Source organism: Thunnus maccoyii, chromosome 3 (genome assembly GCF_910596095.1).
Source record: "Thunnus maccoyii chromosome 3, fThuMac1.1, whole genome shotgun sequence".
In the NCBI taxonomy this organism is placed as follows: domain Eukaryota; kingdom Metazoa; phylum Chordata; class Actinopteri; order Scombriformes; family Scombridae; genus Thunnus; species Thunnus maccoyii.
In genome coordinates, this window is record NC_056535.1 from 18615704 (window position 1) to 18635593 (window position 19890).

Sequence of the window (19890 nt, forward strand, 5' to 3'; positions counted from 1 at the left end):
TTAATTATTTTTTAACAGGAATTACCTAAAGAGTAAACACATTAATGCATTTACATAATAAATAGAAACCTAATTACAGAGATTTTATTACTCCTGCATTACATAAGTTGTACAAAAATATAATACAGTATTCATGAGTAGTACATTTTCTCTTCTGTGATCAACAAAGAGTGTGGGTGAGTTTCATTCTCAAATATTGTGCTAACAGTGTAGAAGTATATAAATGTACAGCTTCCAGGGTTGAGGCTATTTATTAAGGTTAAACATGATGTGAAATAATTAACACACCCAGTTTTGCCCTCATTTTGAGATTTATTAACAAATACAAAAACAAAATCACTGTATGTAAACAATTTAGGCAAAACTTTGATAAATTTACACATGATTACATTCTCATATTCTACACAACTCAATGTTACATCCATATTTTACATGTGTGTTCGTCTGTTTTTGTGGTATGACCTCGATGCTGGGCGTCATCTGTGTCTGGCCTCATGTTTGCACTTTTGTTGCAGTAATGGCAGGAATTTGTTTTCAGGCTTGAAAATATTGCCACAGCAAATACGTTTTGTGTCTTTAAAAGACACAGAGATTATACACAATTCAACATTTTAAGTTATAATGCCATTTGAAAGTTGCTGAAAGCTTTTCTACATCCAACACATTACAGAGTGAGCGCATATTTACATGTATGAAACAAGAAGAAAACATGAAAACAACAGTAACGACTGAAGAAAAATGCCATAGTCGTCCTTTCAGCAACAGCTTCAGGCAGCAGAGTTTTGACTATAGTAGTCTGGTTGAACAGGATGATGTCATTGACGGTTTGCAGTCATCAGATGTGGACAAAACAAACACGTGGATGAGGAGTTCAACCACTGAGTAGCACAGAGAAAAGTGAAGTTTCCCTCTGTGTGTCCATTAGAATATGTGGCACACGTCCCGACTGCAAAACTCCAAGATATCTGTTACAAGGAAAATTGATGCACACATAAGTATTATCATCACACGAGAAGACACACGTTTACATTCAAGTATGTGTGTTTGATATTAATCATACCTGAATGTGTGCAGTTGAAGACGGTTTCTGCGTGATTGTAAAACTCCTCTCCCAGGATGGAGCGATGGTCCATGTGGCTCGTGTGGACAAAACATTGTGTCGCATCTTTGAACAGCAGATCACTTTCTCCATATTGCTGAGACTCAAATAGCTTGAACTCTATGTTTGGGTTGGCTGCCAAAGTTTCCTATAAGGTTAAAAAAAAAATCAGTTTTAAATCATAAAAGAATACTCAGCTAGACTTTCTACAATGTCAGAGATCATATTGTAAATGTCTGTCCTGATTTCCATCAGAAGAAGCAAAGATCTGCATTTTTGGCAACTGTCTCTTCTGGCAATGTGGTTGTGACCATAAAACCAGTCTCCCAAATGCACTGGAAACATTATGGAGTTTTGCATGAGACTTTCAGGACTTTCATAGCTCGTCCGTTCAAGATGCAGTTTTTAGTTTTTACTTGAAGTTTTAAAGGTGTTGAGACATTCGTCATTCCTGATTTTGGTTCGAGCACTGTGAACTATCATCAAGATGTTCCAGCATCTTTAAAGGATGCTGCAAATCTGTCTTGAAACAAATAAACATTACCATTTTTTTTTCTCCCTGTAATCATTCCTCCTGTTCATACTGACCATTAGAAGATCCCCTCCAAATGTGTTTACATTTTAAGTGATGGGGGACAAAATCTGCTGTCATTGTTGTAAGAAAAAATGTATTTCAAAGTTTATCGACGGACAGTGTTGTCGGCTGCAGTAGAAGGATCGTAGCATAAAATGGAAATTTGGCACCAAAAAGACTTTAACTTTGAAAGATATTGACCTGGTTTGACTTATTTGGATACCTGAAGCTTCATTTCAAATAAACTTTAAAAATGCTTTTTTGCACAGAAGGAGGCTTGTGGATTTTGTCCCCCCATCATTTACATTGAAAGTGCATTATGAAGGGATCTGTTTATGGACAGAGTAAACAGGAGGAATGATTATGGCAAGAAAACATGTGTCAATGTTCATTTGGGCACCTGACTATTGTTTTAAGACAGACTTGAAAAATTGTGAACCCATCCTTTAACAACCTCCTTTCTTCAATGGCATCAGATCCCCATGTTTTGAAGACCAGTCCGCCACATTATTGAGCAAACAACATGACTGAAAACACTCCCATTTATTAAAGAAACTTGACCTGTGACTTCATGAGGAAGTCATACACTCGCGCCGTAAGCACTGGTCGTGTCATGATGGTGTTAGGTGGGATGACTCCCAGATTACAGCTCTCCCACTCTGACAACGGGGCCCGACGACCATCGCCACACAGCAGTTCAAAGTCTGATGTCGTCCACCCTTCTGCCCAACCAGTGGAACTCAAACCTGAAGCAAACACACAGTATTTGTAAACTAAAAAAAAAAATCAGTATGTATGTTCATTAAAAACTTGATCTTGAGCATCTCACTGAGAATATTAGCCTGAAGGTTGTGCTGCTCAAGGAAAGCCACATCGCCGTAGCTTTTTCCGCTGGGATCTCCAACTAGACACCTATGAATGTTGGGAAGAGGATTAAAAGGTCAGTTCAGCCAAATTACATTAAAAAAAAACATATTTTCTCATTTAGTTGTAGTAACATCAAGTCACACAGCTCTCTCTAAAATGTCTGCTTTCACTCTAATACGATGGAGGCAGAACAACTGCAAATAGTTCCCATTTTGAGTGTTTTCTGTGAATTAGGATGTAATGAGTTTTTGCAAAGAGATGTTGCTGTTGATTTTTTTAAATGTAGTTTTTACTGTCTTCACCACACAAATGCAAATAAAACCAAAACAAAACAAAACAACACCATTAAAACAGACTCTTTAAATGCTTCACGACAGCACAGATGAACATAAAAATTTGGGTTCAGGTACACCGTTGCGCATACTGTACCTCAAAGCCCCCATGTTGCCATAGTAACGCTCGTTGTGGTTGTCAGCACAGCGTTTAGTTGCAGCCTCGCCTGTGCCGCCCATACACACTTTACACAGATTCCCCTGAGAGCCAGGAAGACAACCTTTCCAAAACACCTTGTTGTACTCTGAGAGGACAGAAAGTGACAAAACACAGTTACATTTGAGTTCTTGGTGTGATAATAAATTATGTTTAAAAGGCCAATAAGACAAGCAGCCAACAGTGGGGAGGGCAAAGGTCAAGAGGTTACAACAAACAAAAGAGATATAACACAATAGTTGTTGTATAAGTTGAATACTGGTGAATAAGTTCAATAAATCTATTTGTGCAAGACTTTCTATGAATTATTTGAAACAGTACCTTGGTTTGGATCACAGGGGGAGCTGCTGTTATGCTCCAGGCTTAAGGTGTATTTATATGGCAGCAGCCAGCCTGCAGGGCTGTACATGTGGCCGTGACAGGAGCGACGGCCTCCGAGGTTCCCGATGAAAACGCTTCTGCTGGATCGCTTTGCAATGGCGACACCGACCGCTGAGGGCAACACTGAGGAGAGAGATGATGTAAAGATTGTCAAATCTATTGCAAGTTGGTCATTCAGGTGTTTTTTTTTTCTCCATCTCACCATCTGTCTCTAAGTGGGTCGATCCTTCAGCCAGCACACATTTGCTTCCTGAGAGAGTCGAAGAAAACGCAGCACAAATAGTTTAGTATTTTTTAAATAATGAACAAATGATTTTTGTTATTATTAATCTGTCTGATTTTTTTCATCATTTTTTCATTAAATGTTTAATTTAGTCAACAAAATCATAAATTTGACAGAGCCCCAGGTGAAATCTTAAACTAAATAGATTTAAAACTGAGAAAAGCAGCAAATCCTACCAAATGTTTGTCATTTTTGCTACATAAATGACTTAAACTATTAATCTGTTATCAAAATTCTTGGTGATTAATTTTCCAATGTACTCATCAATTAACTGGCAGATCATTTCAGTACTAAAGATGATCATCAGTCAATAATGAATAGAGATATGCTATATGTTGCTGTATAGGATAGACCGCTATAGATAAACAATGAGAGTCTTACCATAATATTCTGTCACTACAGGGACGAGACCACACTTCCCTGCAATGAAAGAGTGAGTTGCATCTAGAGAAACAGCATCCACCTCGTCCCTCTGTAGCAAAATGCAACAGTGATGTTGGGATTGTTAGAAGAACGCAGGTGATTGGATTTTGTATAAAAGTGCTCTCCCAGATGTGATTAAAAAGTGTAATATCTTGATATTCTGCAGTTTATATAACTAACCTTAATCTTTTCCACACAGTCACGCATTGAGACTGCTCTGACGCACACTAGCGGGTCGGACTTTATACTGAGAGCCCACTGCTCACATTTCTTCTGCTCTGCATGGCTGATGCAGCACCACCGCACAACACTGTCCTCCAGCGAGCTTCCTGCACACATAAAGGTTCAGTGAGGCCAAACAGCCGGTCTATTGTGAATATGGAACAATAACAACCACACAATGGAGGTATGCACCTTCGTGTCCAAGACCTTTGAGGAGAGCGACATAATCCAGCCCCAGCACCTGACTGACATCCATGTTGTCTGCCAGAAGAGCTAGTTTATCTGTCGTATCTTTGAAGAGAAGGTCATTTTCCCCAAAAGACGATGAGTTGAAGAGTTGGAAGCGCTGCTTCTCTCTTCCTCGTTGGCCAAACAGCATCTAAAGAATAAAAAAAAAAACGACATAAAGAAGCTTGTAGAAGGGCAAAGATGGACATGGAAACAAGTGGGAAAAGAAAATGATTGAATAAAAAAATATACCTGCACTGTCACCACAAACTTGCGAGCAATCTTGCGAAAGTTGTGTCTGCTGACCATGCCTGCTCCTGGGCCGCGTCCCAGATTACAGTTTCTGTAGTGGCTGAGAGGAGCTTGTGTGCCATCTGTACACAGTAATTTGAACTTGTCCTTCTCGGTCTCTGAAAGACCAAACAGAATATTAAAAAAAGAGGTTTTTTGGAGCCTACTTTTGGCTTCTGTTTGTTGATTACAGCTCCGCATTTAATACAATTCCACCATCCAGGCTTTATGATTAACTTCTCCAACTGGGAGTCCAAATGTCCCTGTGTCACTGGATCTTGGACTTCTTGCAGGGGAGGAAGCAGGTGGTCAGAGTTAATAAAAGTTCTCCAAGTCTCTGATTAGTAACACCGATGCCCCACAGGGACGCGTCTGTTATATTCATTTTACACAAATGACTGTATTTCCAGCTCCCCGTCTGTTAAGATGATTAAGTTTGATGATGATACCACATTGGTAGGACTATTCTCTAACAATGATGAAACAGCTTACAGAAACGAGGTTTCATCCCTGGTGGACTGGTGTGCAGCCAACAACTTGTCTCCAAAAGAAAAAAGTAGTGGTGGACTTCTGTAAGAGTCATAGTGGCCATTTACTTCTGGTCATAAATGGTCATAAATTACAAATACTTGTGCGTAACAATCTCTTCTTCTTTAAAGTGGGAGGTCAACTCCACAACAGTGCTGAAAAAGGCACAGCAAAGACTTTTCTTTTCCCAAGACAGCTGAAAAAGTTTTCCATATCATGGGAGGATACAATGCAGTTTTACTGTGCTTGGATCGAGAGCATCCTCACCTTTGGAATAACTGTGCGGCATGGAAACACCTCAGCATAAGACAGGAAATGTCTGGACAAAGCAGTAGGCACGGCATCAAAAATCTTAGGCCAGGAGCTTCCATACCTTACTGAGATCTACACCATTAGACTAAAGGTAAGAGGGACACAGTATTCTTCAAGACCCCTTTCATCCTGCTAACCATCTTTTTAACTTCCTTCCTTCTTTTAAAAGACTGAGAAGTATCAGAAGCCTCCCCATGGGAGTGTTGTTTTAATGATTTATTATTGTTACTATAACTTAAATTACTTTTATGTCCTAAGGTGTTCATTGTATGTGAAGGAGGTTCTTGTTGTTCTGTGTGAGCTCACCAAACCAAATTCCTATCAGCTATGTTGAAATGGCAATAAAGTACTGAAACTTGAAAGCTGATGTGAAATAAGAAGAGAGAGACATAATAAGAAGCTGCTTACCTTCAATACTTTCAAGAGCTAAATGGTCCACAAATGCAACATCTCCTGCCCCGCTCCTGAGACATCTGCAGCAGAGCAAAAGCAGTAACATTAGTAGAAATTAGATTATAATGTTTTGGCTGTTTACATATTTGAAACGTAGCAAATGGGCGTCCTAAGTCAAGATCGTTCCTAAGGACCTGAGGGCTCCTTGGCTGTTGTAGAAGGGCTCGCTGTGGGACGTTTCACAGTGGTAATTCTTCTGGCGGATGTAGGACTTCTGGCCTTGGCACAGAGCGCACAGAGGTGGCGCCATGGCAGCAGCTCCAGGAATACAACTGGCTCGGAAAAATGTACTGACGTCTTCTCGGCCAGAGATGAGAAAAACAAGTCAAGGCAATGAAGAACCAGACTTCTTCATTTCATAATCTTTCCATTAATATAAAGTGGTGACTTTGACATTGCTCTGTTTTTATTGGTTGCCACACATTCGTTCTCTTTACCCTGACTGAGCGGCTGCTCCTTTGACCAGCTCAGGTAGTTGCGGGACAGCAGGAAGCCGAGTGGAAGACTCCATCCGGCCGTCCATCGAACCCCACTGTGACAGCTCCTGTGACCCTGCAGGGACCTGATGTCCAAGCTGCTGTTTCTCACCACAGCCACGGACAGAATACAGCCTCCTGCAGGACTCAGTGTAGACACAGATGGATATACATATAGACAGGTGCACTCAGATACTGATGCTGAAGAGATCATTTGAATTATCTGAAAAACATGGAGTAAACCTACCGTCACTGTATATCTCCTTGGCAATGGTCACGAGGCCAAACTGCTTCACGGCAGAATAAAGTTCTCCTGCATCTAATGTCACTATATCTGCACGGTTCCCCTGAAGCAAAGAGTTAACAGAGTGGGTTTTAATTTTACAACTCAGAGCAGACTTTACTGTTGTGGTGTTCAATCAGGATTCATAAACCTTTAAAAGGTGTTTTTTTTTAATATACAAAACCTCCCAAGATTTTTGCATTTGTGCATGTCAACATGTTTTCTATTGTAAGTAAGTAAGCCTTTCATTTTTTCAGATTTTGTGGGATTGCAACATAAATTCAAAACAGATTTAGGCTAAAATATTGATGAGAGGAAAAACCTCTGTAAACTTATTAGAAATAAAGCTACTGTAATAACCCTTAATTCAATGTTTTGTACAAGCACCTCAGCTTTTACTAATACACTACATCATCACTTTGGCACATTTGCTCAGCTTGTGTAAGAATTTATCTGCTTGGCTTAATTCATTGTTGTTTTAAGGCTTTCCAAGTCTCCATGTCCTCAACTGCCCTGCTGGAAATATCATCTGTGAGACCTCACAGGACAAATTTATCTGTGTTCAGTCTGCAATCTCAAAGACGTCAAGAAGACTAGAAATCCCCTTTTCCCGCTCTGAAAGCCACTACAAAAATATTTGATTCAAAACATTTTAACAAACATCTGTTTTTTATATCTTATTTATGCACAACTATTTTTTTTTATTTCTAACTTATTTCTAAGAATGTGTAAATAAGAAATCCACTTTATTGGTGGCATCATGGGTTTTTCGTTGTGTGTTTGTAAAGAATTTTATTGTATGAATACAGACTGTAAACACATAAAACCTACATACACAAACTTCTTTTTTCCTGTGCAGACCCTTTTACTACTAGACCGCATGCAGGACTTGACTGTGATTGTTGCATTTCAGGTGAAGGATGGCTCACCCTGATCCTATCGATGCAGTCAGTCGTGCTGGATGCACGAATGCACGAGAGTCTGGCAAAAGCTGCCACAGCTGCTGGCGGCAGCACTGCCACCAAAGCTTTAGCCAGTTCTGCACACTTCCTCTGTTCAGGATCTGACACTGTACACCAACGCATCTTCTTAGCTGTCATGCAAACAGTCAGAAGATTAATATGCATTTAGTGCAGAACTTGGGTAATTGTTAACTTTGTGCATATTTATGTTTTACTAAGAATTTCTCTGTTTACTCCCAAATAACAAAATCTAAAGCTAATATTGGATATTGGAAGGTTAAAATGATAATTTTACAACATTTATAATGTTTTAATAATGTTTACAAAAAGCTCCATAAACTGTGCAACAACCTCGCCAGCAACAATAAAAACCATACAACATCACAAGAATAAAAGGAATTGGAACATTAAATGACACAATAAGACTTAAAATCAACATAAAATAACTATAAATAAGCTAGTTCAGTAACAACACTTACCCCATACACAGTACACAAAGATGAAAAAGAGTAAAATGACATTAAGTCCTCGCATCGTGCCCTGTTGTAGATCAAAGATTTGGACAAATCTGTCTTTACGCAGTCTGCTGAGTGCAACACACAGTCGTTCTTTCTGTTAGTGTGAAATCTCAGTTATTCCTGCATAGATTTTCCAAAGTATTAGAGGCACGAGAGGCGCTGGTACTAACAGGGAAATAGAAAACGTATTGCGTAAGGGCAGCTCCCCTAAAAACAGTGAAGTGACTTTTTGCACACATATGGAAAATATTTAGCACGCACCATCTGTCACAAGGACGACCCCTTTCCAACGTTTTCCTAGATTTAAAGTGTAGATGAGGCGCTGGAGGGTGATTTAACTTGACTTTAATCTTTCTGGATTTCCTGAGTCATATCAAAATATTTGACAATTATGAATGCCATGTCCTGAAACATTAAGATATCGATTGTTTCCTCACAATCTGAGTGCAGTAAAGATATAAACTTTCAATCTTAAGAAAACAAGAGAGCTTATAGCAAAATGTTTCTCATTCAATTGTCAAAGTCAGTCTTTATGCGATCTGGGCAGATGAACAACAGTCCAAACAATCAGCAGGTGCAACAACTCCACTGCTTCCTGTCATGTTGTAAACACACAGTGATCTGTTTCTATCTCTTCTGATTCTTGATAGAGAAGAGAAACTCCTGAAGTGTGAATGACAGTCTGTAAATGTTGGATCCTTTCTGTGTGTAGCAGCATTGTTGGCTTCCGTTTTGCCAGTTCAGTAGACAGTCTCTCGATGCGCTCCTCCAACTGTCAACGTCAAAAACATCAACTGTGACTCAGTATCCAACAGCACAGAAAAAAAAACACTGTGTCAGTGACTTTTTTCCCATTATGTAACCTCTGATAGCTTACTTTCTGCAGCTGCTGATTTATTGTTTAAACGAGGCCTCAGAAGAATGCATGCAAAACTTAAGCCATCACTGTAAGTGACCTGAGAAGTTACTTTGAGAAACTTCACCCATTATCAGAGGTGCCTTGTCTCTCTCTGTGATTTAGGAAACCTGGACAGTTATATGTGTTTCCATTCATCATACAGTTAAAATGTATACATTCTAGCTGCTTTTTCCACCCAGTCAAAGTGTGTTGTTTCCTTATTATTTATTTTTATTTGTTAGTTATAGGTAGTTATAGTTACAAGGGCCTTACCCTTTCATAAATAATGAAGTGATACTGAACTTACTGAATGACCGGTGGGGCAATTATCTATCTATCTATCTATCTATCTATCTATCTATCTATCTATCTATCTATCTATCTTTCTCAAGTTGCACTTATTACTTAAGTAAATTATTACTATAATGTAAACTACAAATTTAGGTACACATGCAAATGTTTATCAGTGGTGTTGTTAAATGTTCAGCATTAACCGTGGCAAACTTATCATTACTTCTTACCTCCTTCAACTCTTGACAAATAGCACCTTTTTCTGTTTGTTCGTCCTTTCCGCTGGTCTGCAGCCAACTTTGTAATACTTCTTTCAGTCTTTGCCATGCCCTGAAAAGACACACACAGTCAAACATCATCATCCACTGTATAAACAACATGTACAACATTGCTAAAATAATGAGATTTCTTACCTGAGTTGCTTCCTGTCCTGTTGGAAACTCTTCATTTCCAGCTGAATGTTCAGCAGTTCCCTTGTCAGAGATGAAAGTGGATCTTCTCCCTCAGTTTCTTCACTGGATGCTTGAAGAAGAACCATAAGAGCTGTTTTCACAATGGCGTTTGTGAAGTTTGGCACAAAAATTATTAAAGACTAAACAATAAATAAAATAACTGGGAAATAAAAGTGAAGCTACCATACCTGTATATACTGATGAGAGATGTTTAACAGGGGGTCCAAATACAAGTGGAGCATCTCCAGGAGCTGAGCTGCTGGCCTTACCCAACTTGGAAAAAAAACAAAACCTTAGCTTACAATTATGTCTTGCATCTTGATGTCTGTCAAAGTAAAAATAAGTGATAATTACCGTATTTTGAGTCCCTATGGTCATGAAAGCAGAAGGTGGTAAAAGAAGATCTTGGCCTTGGGTTCCCAGAGGGGAGTCCAGTGCAGACATGTGAGGTTCAGAAGGTGACGCAGTGGGAGTGATGGTGCTCTGATGTGTAGAGGTGAAAGGGACTGAAGCAGGATGGAGGCAGGACAAGTCTGCGAGGTGGCGGTCCTGTGAAGGATTGACCTCTGAGGGTTGTGGAGCTGTTTTAGCACCGGTGACGGCAGACTCCTTTTGGGTGCTAGAAAAAAAGAAAAAGAAAGGGGTTTTGTCAGTGCTTTCTGCTGAGTGAGAAAGATTTTTAGCACAATGTTTAATTTCCAGACGATTTCTAATATGAAATACATGTCTGATATTTTTAAATAATGTAATGTATATTTGGTTATCTATAATTTTTTATGCTCTAACTCTTTCAGTGGGGAACCAAACAGTTCCTCATAGCGAAGTGGCTGACGTCTCGGCAGACGGGTTGGAAGCCTGCAACAACAACAACAAAAAAAAAAGGATAAAAGACAAATTGTACAAATGAGCGCATGTGTTGAACACAGATTCACATCCTGTTGCAGACTCAGACCGACAAACACACTCACAACTTGCTAAGTGCTGCATCTCCAGCTTCCTGCCCCACTGAGTCAGACAGGGAAACTCTCTTCAATTCAGGTGCAGGCAAACAGAAGGTCACACTCTTTTTCTGTGGTTGCCCTTTGACTTCCTGCCCTCTGCCTGGTTTACACAGGGCTCGCTGCTTCCACCGCATGGCACAACGCTTAACCACCCTCTGAATATGTCGTGATCTCTGCAAGGCACAGGCAGCGTTGAAGAGATGATACTCAAATTTTAAAGTCTGAAATGACATGAAATTTCCTGAACACACACACACACACATAAACCCACTTGTTCTTGGCTGTGTTGCGTTAGGCTCGTTGTGAGATCGCTCATGTGAGCGGCATATGTGAGGATGCATGTCACGCCCTCCCTCAGCAGCTGGTCTCTGTAGACCTGTGCGGCTCTGGCTGCTTGCTCTTGCTTCCTGCGCTGCTCTGTGACCCACAGCCTCCATCCATACAACACCTGCAACAGGTTCACAAAACAACATCAAGACCCATTAAACCCCGTAAGCACCAATTCTACAGTCAGTGCTCAATTTTCTAGTGAGAGAAGATTGTGCAGGCTGGTGTTACCTTGGCTTGGAGAGTGAGGGACCAGTGCCAAAGCGCTCGCTCCGTCTGCTTAGATTCTCTCCATCTGTGCTGCAGCTGTTAGCAGGAAGTAAACCGCAGCCAGTTTACAACTGCGCTAAATCAAACCACATATAATCCATCTGACCTCAATATTTACGCATACTAATTCTCCATACAGGAAGCAGAACAATTAGCCGTCACCACAAATAACATCATACAAATAAAACAGGGCCAATTTCCCTCCTTTTCCTTCTCCCTCGGGCTGTATTTTAAAGGTGTATTCCATCAATTTAATATTGTGCTTCCTTAAAGTTGAGAGAAAAATTTAAACAAGAACAATTTTAATAATGCATCAGGGTTATTTTTTCAAGAGCAACAGAAGAATACAACTGTTTGTATGGACTCAGTAGTTAAGTAAACTCTTTATATGTATGTGCTGCTTTAAGAGTTCAGTGCATAAAAAAAGAACATTAACAAACCTTCATTTTCCACTGTTCAAAGTAGGTCTGGCACAGCTTAAGTCTCAGCAACAAGATTCCTTGTCGTTTCATCACCTACGAAATAAACACTGTCAAGTATTCATGGGATAGGAAGAAGCCAATGATATTGCTTTTTATAGCAGTGACAGGATGATAAAGTATCAACCTTATGTTTTCGGCACTGATAGTGATGTTTGTTCCACGCTCTCAGCGCTTTAGAAAGCAGTTTGGAGTCATGGTGCTTTCTAGCTTTTTCCATGCACATCCTCTCCCTCCGAGCCGCTCTGGTTTTCCTCCTCCATTGTTGAAAAGACCGCAGCAGCCACACTGAATACAGAGATCAAGTTAGGTACACATTCCTAATATTTATAGTAGAAGTCTGCCATATCATTAATATAGTAGTTGTAAAATCAGTGGCAAGGACACATGTGCAAATACTATGGAAACATTGATACAACAGACACAGTTGATAATTCTTCACATTTGTCTGCAACATTCTAGTAAAGTTTAAAAAGACGGATACTTATTTTTGAAGAAAGTAAAGGAAGAAAGAAAGAAAATGAGGTTTTCTTGTGATTTATATTAACAAAAACATCAAAATTCAAACTTAATTTATAATAAAGTGTGGGAAAAACCAATCTCTGGTCTATGTCATTTAGGTTTCCTAACGATTGGTTGTAAACAGGGAGAATGAGAGCAAATTAAACTACAGTTAACAGTTTTTATTACCATTTACCTGCATGTCCTGTTCAGCGATGTAGGGAAGTGACATTCCCTTAAATACAATTAAGTCTATTTACAGAAAATAAATACTGACATGGATTTCAAACCACACACACACACATCAAGTGATCACTGTAACACATTCTTTTGTTACCTTGATTTATGGACCTCTGAGCCCTGCTGAGTGCTTCCCTCTGCTGGTGGCGCTTTGACACTGCATGTGTTGTTTCTTCTCTCCAAGCGAGGAACACCTTGAACGTTTCAGTGCAAAGTAAAGAATGAGCAGCGGTTCTGGTAAAGGAATAACCGTGATTGTTTTGCTGACAAGGGCGTCTGACTGCTTTATAACCTTAAGTCGAAGGAAGTGATGAAAGTGATTCTGTGCTTGTTGCTCCATGAGCCGGACCTCCACCAGCAGCGCTGCGTTCTCCCTCCACACATACAGAAGCTTCCTGTGGAGAAATGTGACTGAAATTGATGATGCTGACGTACAACAGCAGTTTCTAATTTGATTTCTGATTTGAAATTTTGTACAATTTTGTGTTAAATACCTGAGGAAATGCTGTGTGTGCTGTCTGTGAAGCTCCTCTGCATGACCATAGATCTGAGACATCTGTAGGTGGTGTTTCTGAGGAGTTTTAACATTATCTTTGTCACTCCAAACTTATGAAATCATGTGATCATATTGGCAGTTATTGATACTGATTTACCTTCCAGGCCACAAATGCGTCTTTGAGAAGTTTAATTTCATGGTAACGCTGCATCTGCTCCAGCCTGCTTCTCTTCTTTCTCTGGCTCTGAACAAACTGATTAAACACACAAGAGTCACCAACACACACAGACCTGAACCTAACTGTCCTTGGCTTTCTTGAAAATGCCTGTGATGAGCGTTTAAATGAGATGCGTGAGCAGTTCTTGTAATATTGAACAAATTAACCAAAGGAGGAGAGTTCTCATTTAGACGCTGCAAAACATCTAAGATACAAGTTTAAGATACAAGTTTCCAGATCTAAATGGCTCAGTTTCGATCTTGCTGCAGCGCATGAACAGACGATGTACAGACCGGACAAGACAAAAACTACAAAAAGCACCTTTTTCCATCTATCCACAGCCCATCTCATGCAGCACAGGTCTCCCTGACGACCAGCTCGCTGCTCTCTGTTCCTCCTGACAAACAAACGAATCTGTTAGCTAACAGAACAGAGATCTCACCGTTTATAGTCAAACTCTTCAGCGGCACTAAGTTCACCTGTCTCGTATCTCGGTGCTGTTGTCCTTCCACTGCGTCACTGTCTTGTGAAGAAGCCTGTGCAGATACAGACGGTCCGACGCCTTCTCTTTCTCCTCCTCGTTGATCTGCTGCTCTGCGCGTTGCCTCCAGCGAGTCCAGGCTCTCTGCGTGTGGCCTCGCTCCTCATGAAGAATGGCCTGATAACAGCGAGCTGTCTGTCAGCATCTTATACAATAATCACCACAAAGTTCGCATTTACATTTGAGGCCGGCGTACCATTCGCTCGGAGAGCATCTCCTCCTTGTGTTTCTCTGACTGCCCCCACCAGGTATAAAACACACAACTGTACTGACGCTGCCTGTCAACACAGTGAATAAACACATCATGTAGTGGTTTGTGAGTTAAATTACAACATGAAAACAAGTGTGGGAGAAGAAAATGATCACTCACTGATTATAGACTTCTGCCTTGTGTCTCCTCTGTTTATGCAGCCTTCTCTGCAGAGTGAACCCAACCCATGAGTTGAAGCAGCGAGGCAACATGCGCTCTGCGAACCAAACGTCTGCACGATGCTGCAACTCCTGCACAAAAGTGCAATCTTTTTGAGGATCCAATTAAACTGTATGTATATAAATGTAATATCACACAGACACAAAATATCACTGATGTGATCACATACTTCAGTATCAGCCATGAGAAAACTATGAAGGGAATTATTAAATTCCCCTTGAACTCAAAAATGTGTTTTTCTTCTTGTTCCTTCAGTTGGATGTTTGAGCTTCACTAGAGGCTGTTTTTCACATTCATCTGATAAAAGTGGAAAGTTTCAGCACTCACCTTAAATGAGTTACAGGCGTGTACCTATGATCATATGTGACATCACAACTAGTTTGGAGCCAATCATGATCCAGTATTACACAAGAGTCAATATGTGCCAATACAATAGAGAATATGTGGAAACTTGTTGAACTTTTATGTGGAAAAACCACATCAGATGTGTGTGGAGGGGATCTTTTTAAAGCTAAAGCATTTCAAGCTAAATTTGAGTGAGTAAAAAGAAAAACACACGGTCATCAAGTCCCTCTAATCTATAGAAATGTGTTTTTATGCCTGTTCTGTGAGTATTGCTCTTGTATTGGACCTGAGAATACTGTGTGTGTCCTATTAAAAATACCTGCATGTGTCTCTGTTCAGCAAGTTTCTCCCTCCACTGGCAAAAACAGCTGCTTAACAGGGACGTGCTGCCAAGAGAAAAAAACAATCCCGATCACAATTTTAATTCAAATTATGCACACAGGAATGACTTTCAATGAAATAGTAGTGACAAGTTTGAAAGTTTAGATGCTACATTAAATACAAATGAATACTGTTAACTCGAGGAAAAATGTACATAATGCCAGAGATTGATAAAAGTAAATAAAAGCACCTGTAGTTTGTCGCTGCCTTTTCTGTCAGTGGTTGAAAACTTTTGTCTTCAGCCTCCTCGAGACGCTCCTGCCACAGCTTCCAGTACTTACTTATCATCTATGAAAAACACAAAAACACTTTAAAAACTTACAAGTATTTTACTGGTAATGTAAATTTAGGATAATAACAATAATAATAATAATAACAATTATATTCCTTTACAGTTTGGTGACAATGCTGGACAGCCACGTTGTTGTTCAGTCGCTGTGCTTTGTTCCAGCATACGTTCAGAGACAGTCCCTGCACTCCAGCACGCTGCAGCAAAAAATACACAGTGATCAATACATGAAACGATCGCACTCTATACTTATTCGCAGTTGCTTCATTTTTTTTGGATCTCACCAGTAGATGACGGTGGTGGTGTTGACTCGCACTCTGGTTTCTTTCAGCTTCTTCTCTGCACGACGTCACATCTACTGACGAGCTCAAGAATCAAACATCTGGTTCTGATGATTCAATGTGTGACGCTTCGGTTGGTGTGAAAACAGGAAATATGTTTGTTTTACATGTGATTTAGGATACAAGCTCTCCAGTGCTGCAGTGCTCTGCGCTGAGTGCTCCGTCTGGCCAAATGTCCTGCAGCTTGCGAACGCTCCTCCTCGCTCCATTTGCGATGCAACGCGCTGCACCATTTACTCCAACACTTCCTCATCAGGTGGAGATCGGTAGCACGCTTAGCCACAGCTGAAAAAGAGATTAAATTGTAAAGGAAAGCTGAGTAATAAAGCTTAAAAAAATACTCATTTGAATAAGTATTATGGTATGTGGTTTATATTAAGCAATCGTTTGGTCTATGAAACATCAGAAAACAGTGGAAAATGGCCATTACAATTTCCTAAAGCCCCATGTGACATTTTGAAATGTCTTGTTTTGTCAGTCCAAAACCACAAATATTCAGTTTACTATAATGGAAGACTCAGAAATGCAGCAAATTCTTACATTTGAGTGCATTTGTGAACCTGGAACTATAATATATGATTTTTTTTTTGCTTAAAATTACAACTAATCAACTAATTGTTGCAGCGCTAATATTAAATGAAGCCAGGTGAGGTAATTTATAATGACCTTGTGACTGTTTCTTGATTTGGCGACTGGACGCGTAACTTATCCACTGATGCAGTGTTTTTCTTTTCAGCCTGAGGATGAAGTGAAGTGAAGCTTTGGATTCTTTCTCTCTCTGGCAACAAGCTGCTGCGTGCATTTCTTTCCACTGAAGCCAAGCCTTTGACAAAAAGAAGCAGGGCACACGTCACCACACAAAACTCAAAAGTAAATACTACAGAGATTCATCATGACTTGGAAAATAACGTTGACAGTATGTGATTCATGAGTGCGTTGGATTGCATCTTTACCCTGCTCTGTGAATTCAGCGCCCACTGTTTCAGGGCTCGGTCCTCCAGAGTATGAATGTCTCGATGCTGCTGCAACCTAATCTGCCACAAACTCCACGCTGAACTGCACAGGTGAAAAACCACAACGGCGGTAAAACTGAAAACCTGCTAAACATCACTAGTGTAGGTTTGCTCGGAAAATATAATAATCTTACCGCAGAGTTGTGAGTTTGTTCTGCTCAAGAGCTGAATCAAGCATTCTGTTTTTCATTCGCCTCATCTCTGTGAAAACCTCCCACCTGTCCCAAACCAGACGCATCCGTTGCCTGTCAGCTGGTGAAGAAAACAAACTGGTTAATAAAATGGTAGCTGCCTGTGATATCTGACTGAACATGAGGCTTGATTAAGATATATATTGTCATCATACTATATATGTCAAAATCATACCAAATGATTGAGCATTTTGGATTTTTCTCTTCTGTTCCCTCTGCAAAGACGTAAACTTTTGCCAGCTTTGGAATGTCAAGTAATACAAGTAATACCTAAAACACAGACAACATTGTTAGCACACACAATCACAACCTGTGACCAACTTGCTGAGGTACAAGACTGTCATGCTCCTCCGAAACATCTTGTGCGCTGACCTGTAGTGACACTCTGCCCTCATTTGAAGACTCCACTCCCTCCTGGACGTCCACCACTCGTCTCTCCATCCTTTAAAGGCTCTTCGCAGGACCACGCTGTCGTAGTGGGACCTGCAACATGCAATATTCCTCTGAATGAGAAAACTGAGGCCCAAGAGTGACATTAAGAATTAACATTGTTGGAAGAAGTACCCAAATCCTTTACTTAATTAAATGTAGAAATACCACAATCAGGGCTGAACGATTTTGTAAAAATGTCTAATTGCGATTATGATTTGCGATATTATAGAGAATGATCATTTTTACATCATTATTCTCATTTCAATTGAAAAACAAATTAAAATGATTATGGTGTGATTTTTGCGGGGATCTGTACCAAACAAAGATGTTTCTTTAGTCTGTAGTATACAATGTGTGAGGCCAGGATGTCTCTGCAGTACAATATTTCATTTAAAATGGTATTTTGACCCACATTTCGCCTTTAACAAATATTGTGCCTCAAGTGATTTGAAAATTGCAGTAGGTCATATTACGATTTCAATAAAACTGTGATTAATTGTTCAGTCCTCACCACAATGTGAAAATACTCCATTACAAGTAAAGGTCCTGCATTTAAAATCCTACTTAAAAGTGCAAAAGTATTATCAGGCAAATTTACTTAAAGTATTAAAAGTAAGATAAAATCAGCTATATTAAATATGTTGAATAAAGTACCTTATTAATGCTGCTGAATCAGTGAATAAGCAGCATTTTATTGTTATTATAAGAGCTACAAGATAAATCTGAGTGACTGTGAGATGATAATCTGTGTTGGAAAGAAGAAAAAAACAAAGGTCTGCGACATACATTTGGATTCATTTCACTCATCTTTGTGTTTTTGTGAAATATTGGAGTTTTACCTCTTTGGGTTTTATGTATTTGAAACAAAGTTTAGAGTGGCTAACAACTCATAGACATCTGAAACATGACAACAACTACACACTGATTTCATGTGTAGTTTGGGAACTGCCGTTTTAATCTTAGCCTACAACATTAGTGGATTTCTTTTGCGCGCTGGAAGATGAAACGGATGGACATGAATTGATTTATGTTAACTTGGAGCTAAAAAAAGTATTTAAGTTCTCCGATTAATTTATAAGATATGGGGATTTTCTGGGAGAAAACACATTGAAAAATGTTTTGTGTGGCAGTTGCCAGAGCATAAGTGTACATAACAAAGTATTAAGTCTTCTCATGTCTCTGAAGTTCAGGCCACATCTAAGAATAGATTATAGACCGAAGTATAGATCAAGCATGGCTTTGTCTAATTGTATGTGCTGCTGAATTTGTCACTGAAAACTGTCAGATAAATGTAGTATAAAGTACAACATTTCCCTCTGAAATGTAGTGGAGTAGAAGTATAAAGTAGGAGAAAATGTAAATACTCAAGTAAAGTACAAGTACCTCAAAATTGTACTTAAGTACAGTACTTGAGTAAATCTACTTATGACTTTCCACCACTGAGAATTACCGAACACATTTTGCTTCAAAAATACTTTGTAAAGGTTTGTTACTTGGCTTGATGAGGAAGGATTCTGCCAAAGGTATTCTGCATCCATATCTTCAGGAACTTCCTTGCTAGGTGCCTGCAGTGGTTGAACAAGTCAGACAATAGAGAAAAAGACAAAACTAAAGTAAGCTGTAAGTACAGTAAATTGAATAGCAACAAACTTCGCACCTTATTCGCAGTTCCTTGAGTCTTCCACCTTTGTTCCAACTGTATCCAACTCTATAAGGTATCTTTCTGGTGTTACCTGTGCGGATTGGTTTGGTTTCAGCATAGATATAGTTTCTATATCTATGGGTTTCACCTCCAGATGTGACACATCTTGGTATAGCTCTTAATAAATCTGTCTTTTTGGTGTTTCTTTGCATGATATCGAAGCAATCAGCTGCTATACAGGACTGTAAGTCCACAGCGTCACTTTTTAATTAAGACAACGAAGCCCGAGAAGACATTAGGATGCTGTACTAAATGTTTACGTCCTATGTATTTACCAAAATAACAGTTTTTCATATACGTGGAGAAACTGTTTGGATTGAAGTACCGCGCGTTTGTTGTTTCTCGTCACGTGAACGCGCGTATGACGCATGGAGTGACGCTTACGGTTGTTCTAGATTTCCAGTTGTCAACGGCAACAGACATCGCCGAAGTACAGGTCGCGGGTATCAAATGTGTCTATCTGACTTTTTTTTTAACGCTGTTTCATAGTTTTTAAATGTTGACCCCGAGACGATGATTAAAGACCTTTCCCTCTATTAAATTAAATTTGAATTGTGAGACGTTTACTATAACTGAGCGGTGAACTGTTGGTCAACGCACTCAGCACCAGGGTCCTTTCAGAGAAACGGCTATGCGCAATGTCAGTCCTGGGCAGCCCGTGAGG

The 19890-nt window shown here is 39.7% G+C and overlaps 2 protein-coding genes across 3 annotated transcripts; both read right to left on the reverse strand.

Moving 5' to 3' along the window:
* Window positions 1-279: 279 nt before the first annotated feature.
* zgc:172271 (Saxiphilin-like) lies at window positions 280-8630 on the reverse strand. Its single transcript, XM_042407378.1, has 17 exons — window positions 8351-8630; window positions 7839-8002; window positions 6874-6973; window positions 6588-6764; window positions 6285-6447; window positions 6106-6170; window positions 4819-4976; window positions 4531-4717; window positions 4297-4445; window positions 4075-4165; window positions 3613-3660; window positions 3351-3533; window positions 2970-3117; window positions 2503-2585; window positions 2235-2419; window positions 1061-1247; window positions 280-965 (listed from the first exon to the last, which is right to left on the reverse strand). Exons 1-17 carry the CDS (start codon window positions 8403-8405, stop codon window positions 922-924), a joined length of 2187 nt encoding a protein of 728 aa, XP_042263312.1. The 5' UTR covers window positions 8406-8630; the 3' UTR covers window positions 280-921.
* An 87-nt stretch (window positions 8631-8717) lies between these two features.
* On the reverse strand, window positions 8718-19824 carry sfi1 (SFI1 centrin binding protein). Of its 2 annotated transcripts, none has more exons than XM_042407367.1 (31): window positions 19182-19824; window positions 19018-19089; window positions 17465-17575; window positions 17268-17362; window positions 17036-17153; window positions 16842-16944; window positions 16555-16711; window positions 16012-16173; window positions 15832-15902; window positions 15652-15744; window positions 15449-15546; window positions 15197-15263; window positions 14473-14603; window positions 14299-14380; window positions 14041-14219; window positions 13883-13958; window positions 13502-13597; window positions 13343-13419; window positions 13141-13243; window positions 12946-13042; window positions 12235-12395; window positions 12069-12143; window positions 11590-11664; window positions 11303-11479; window positions 10999-11204; window positions 10817-10885; window positions 10385-10649; window positions 10219-10294; window positions 9992-10100; window positions 9809-9908; window positions 8718-9161 (listed from the first exon to the last, which is right to left on the reverse strand). In XM_042407367.1, the coding sequence occupies exons 1-31, from the start codon at window positions 19376-19378 to the stop codon at window positions 8988-8990; spliced, it is 3672 nt and encodes a 1223-aa protein (XP_042263301.1). In that variant the 5' UTR covers window positions 19379-19824; the 3' UTR covers window positions 8718-8987. The 2 variants fall into 2 exon arrangements, with proteins under 2 accessions (XP_042263301.1, XP_042263300.1); XM_042407366.1 differs by having other exon boundaries at window positions 10219-10303.
* Between the last annotated feature and the right edge of the window lie 66 nt (window positions 19825-19890).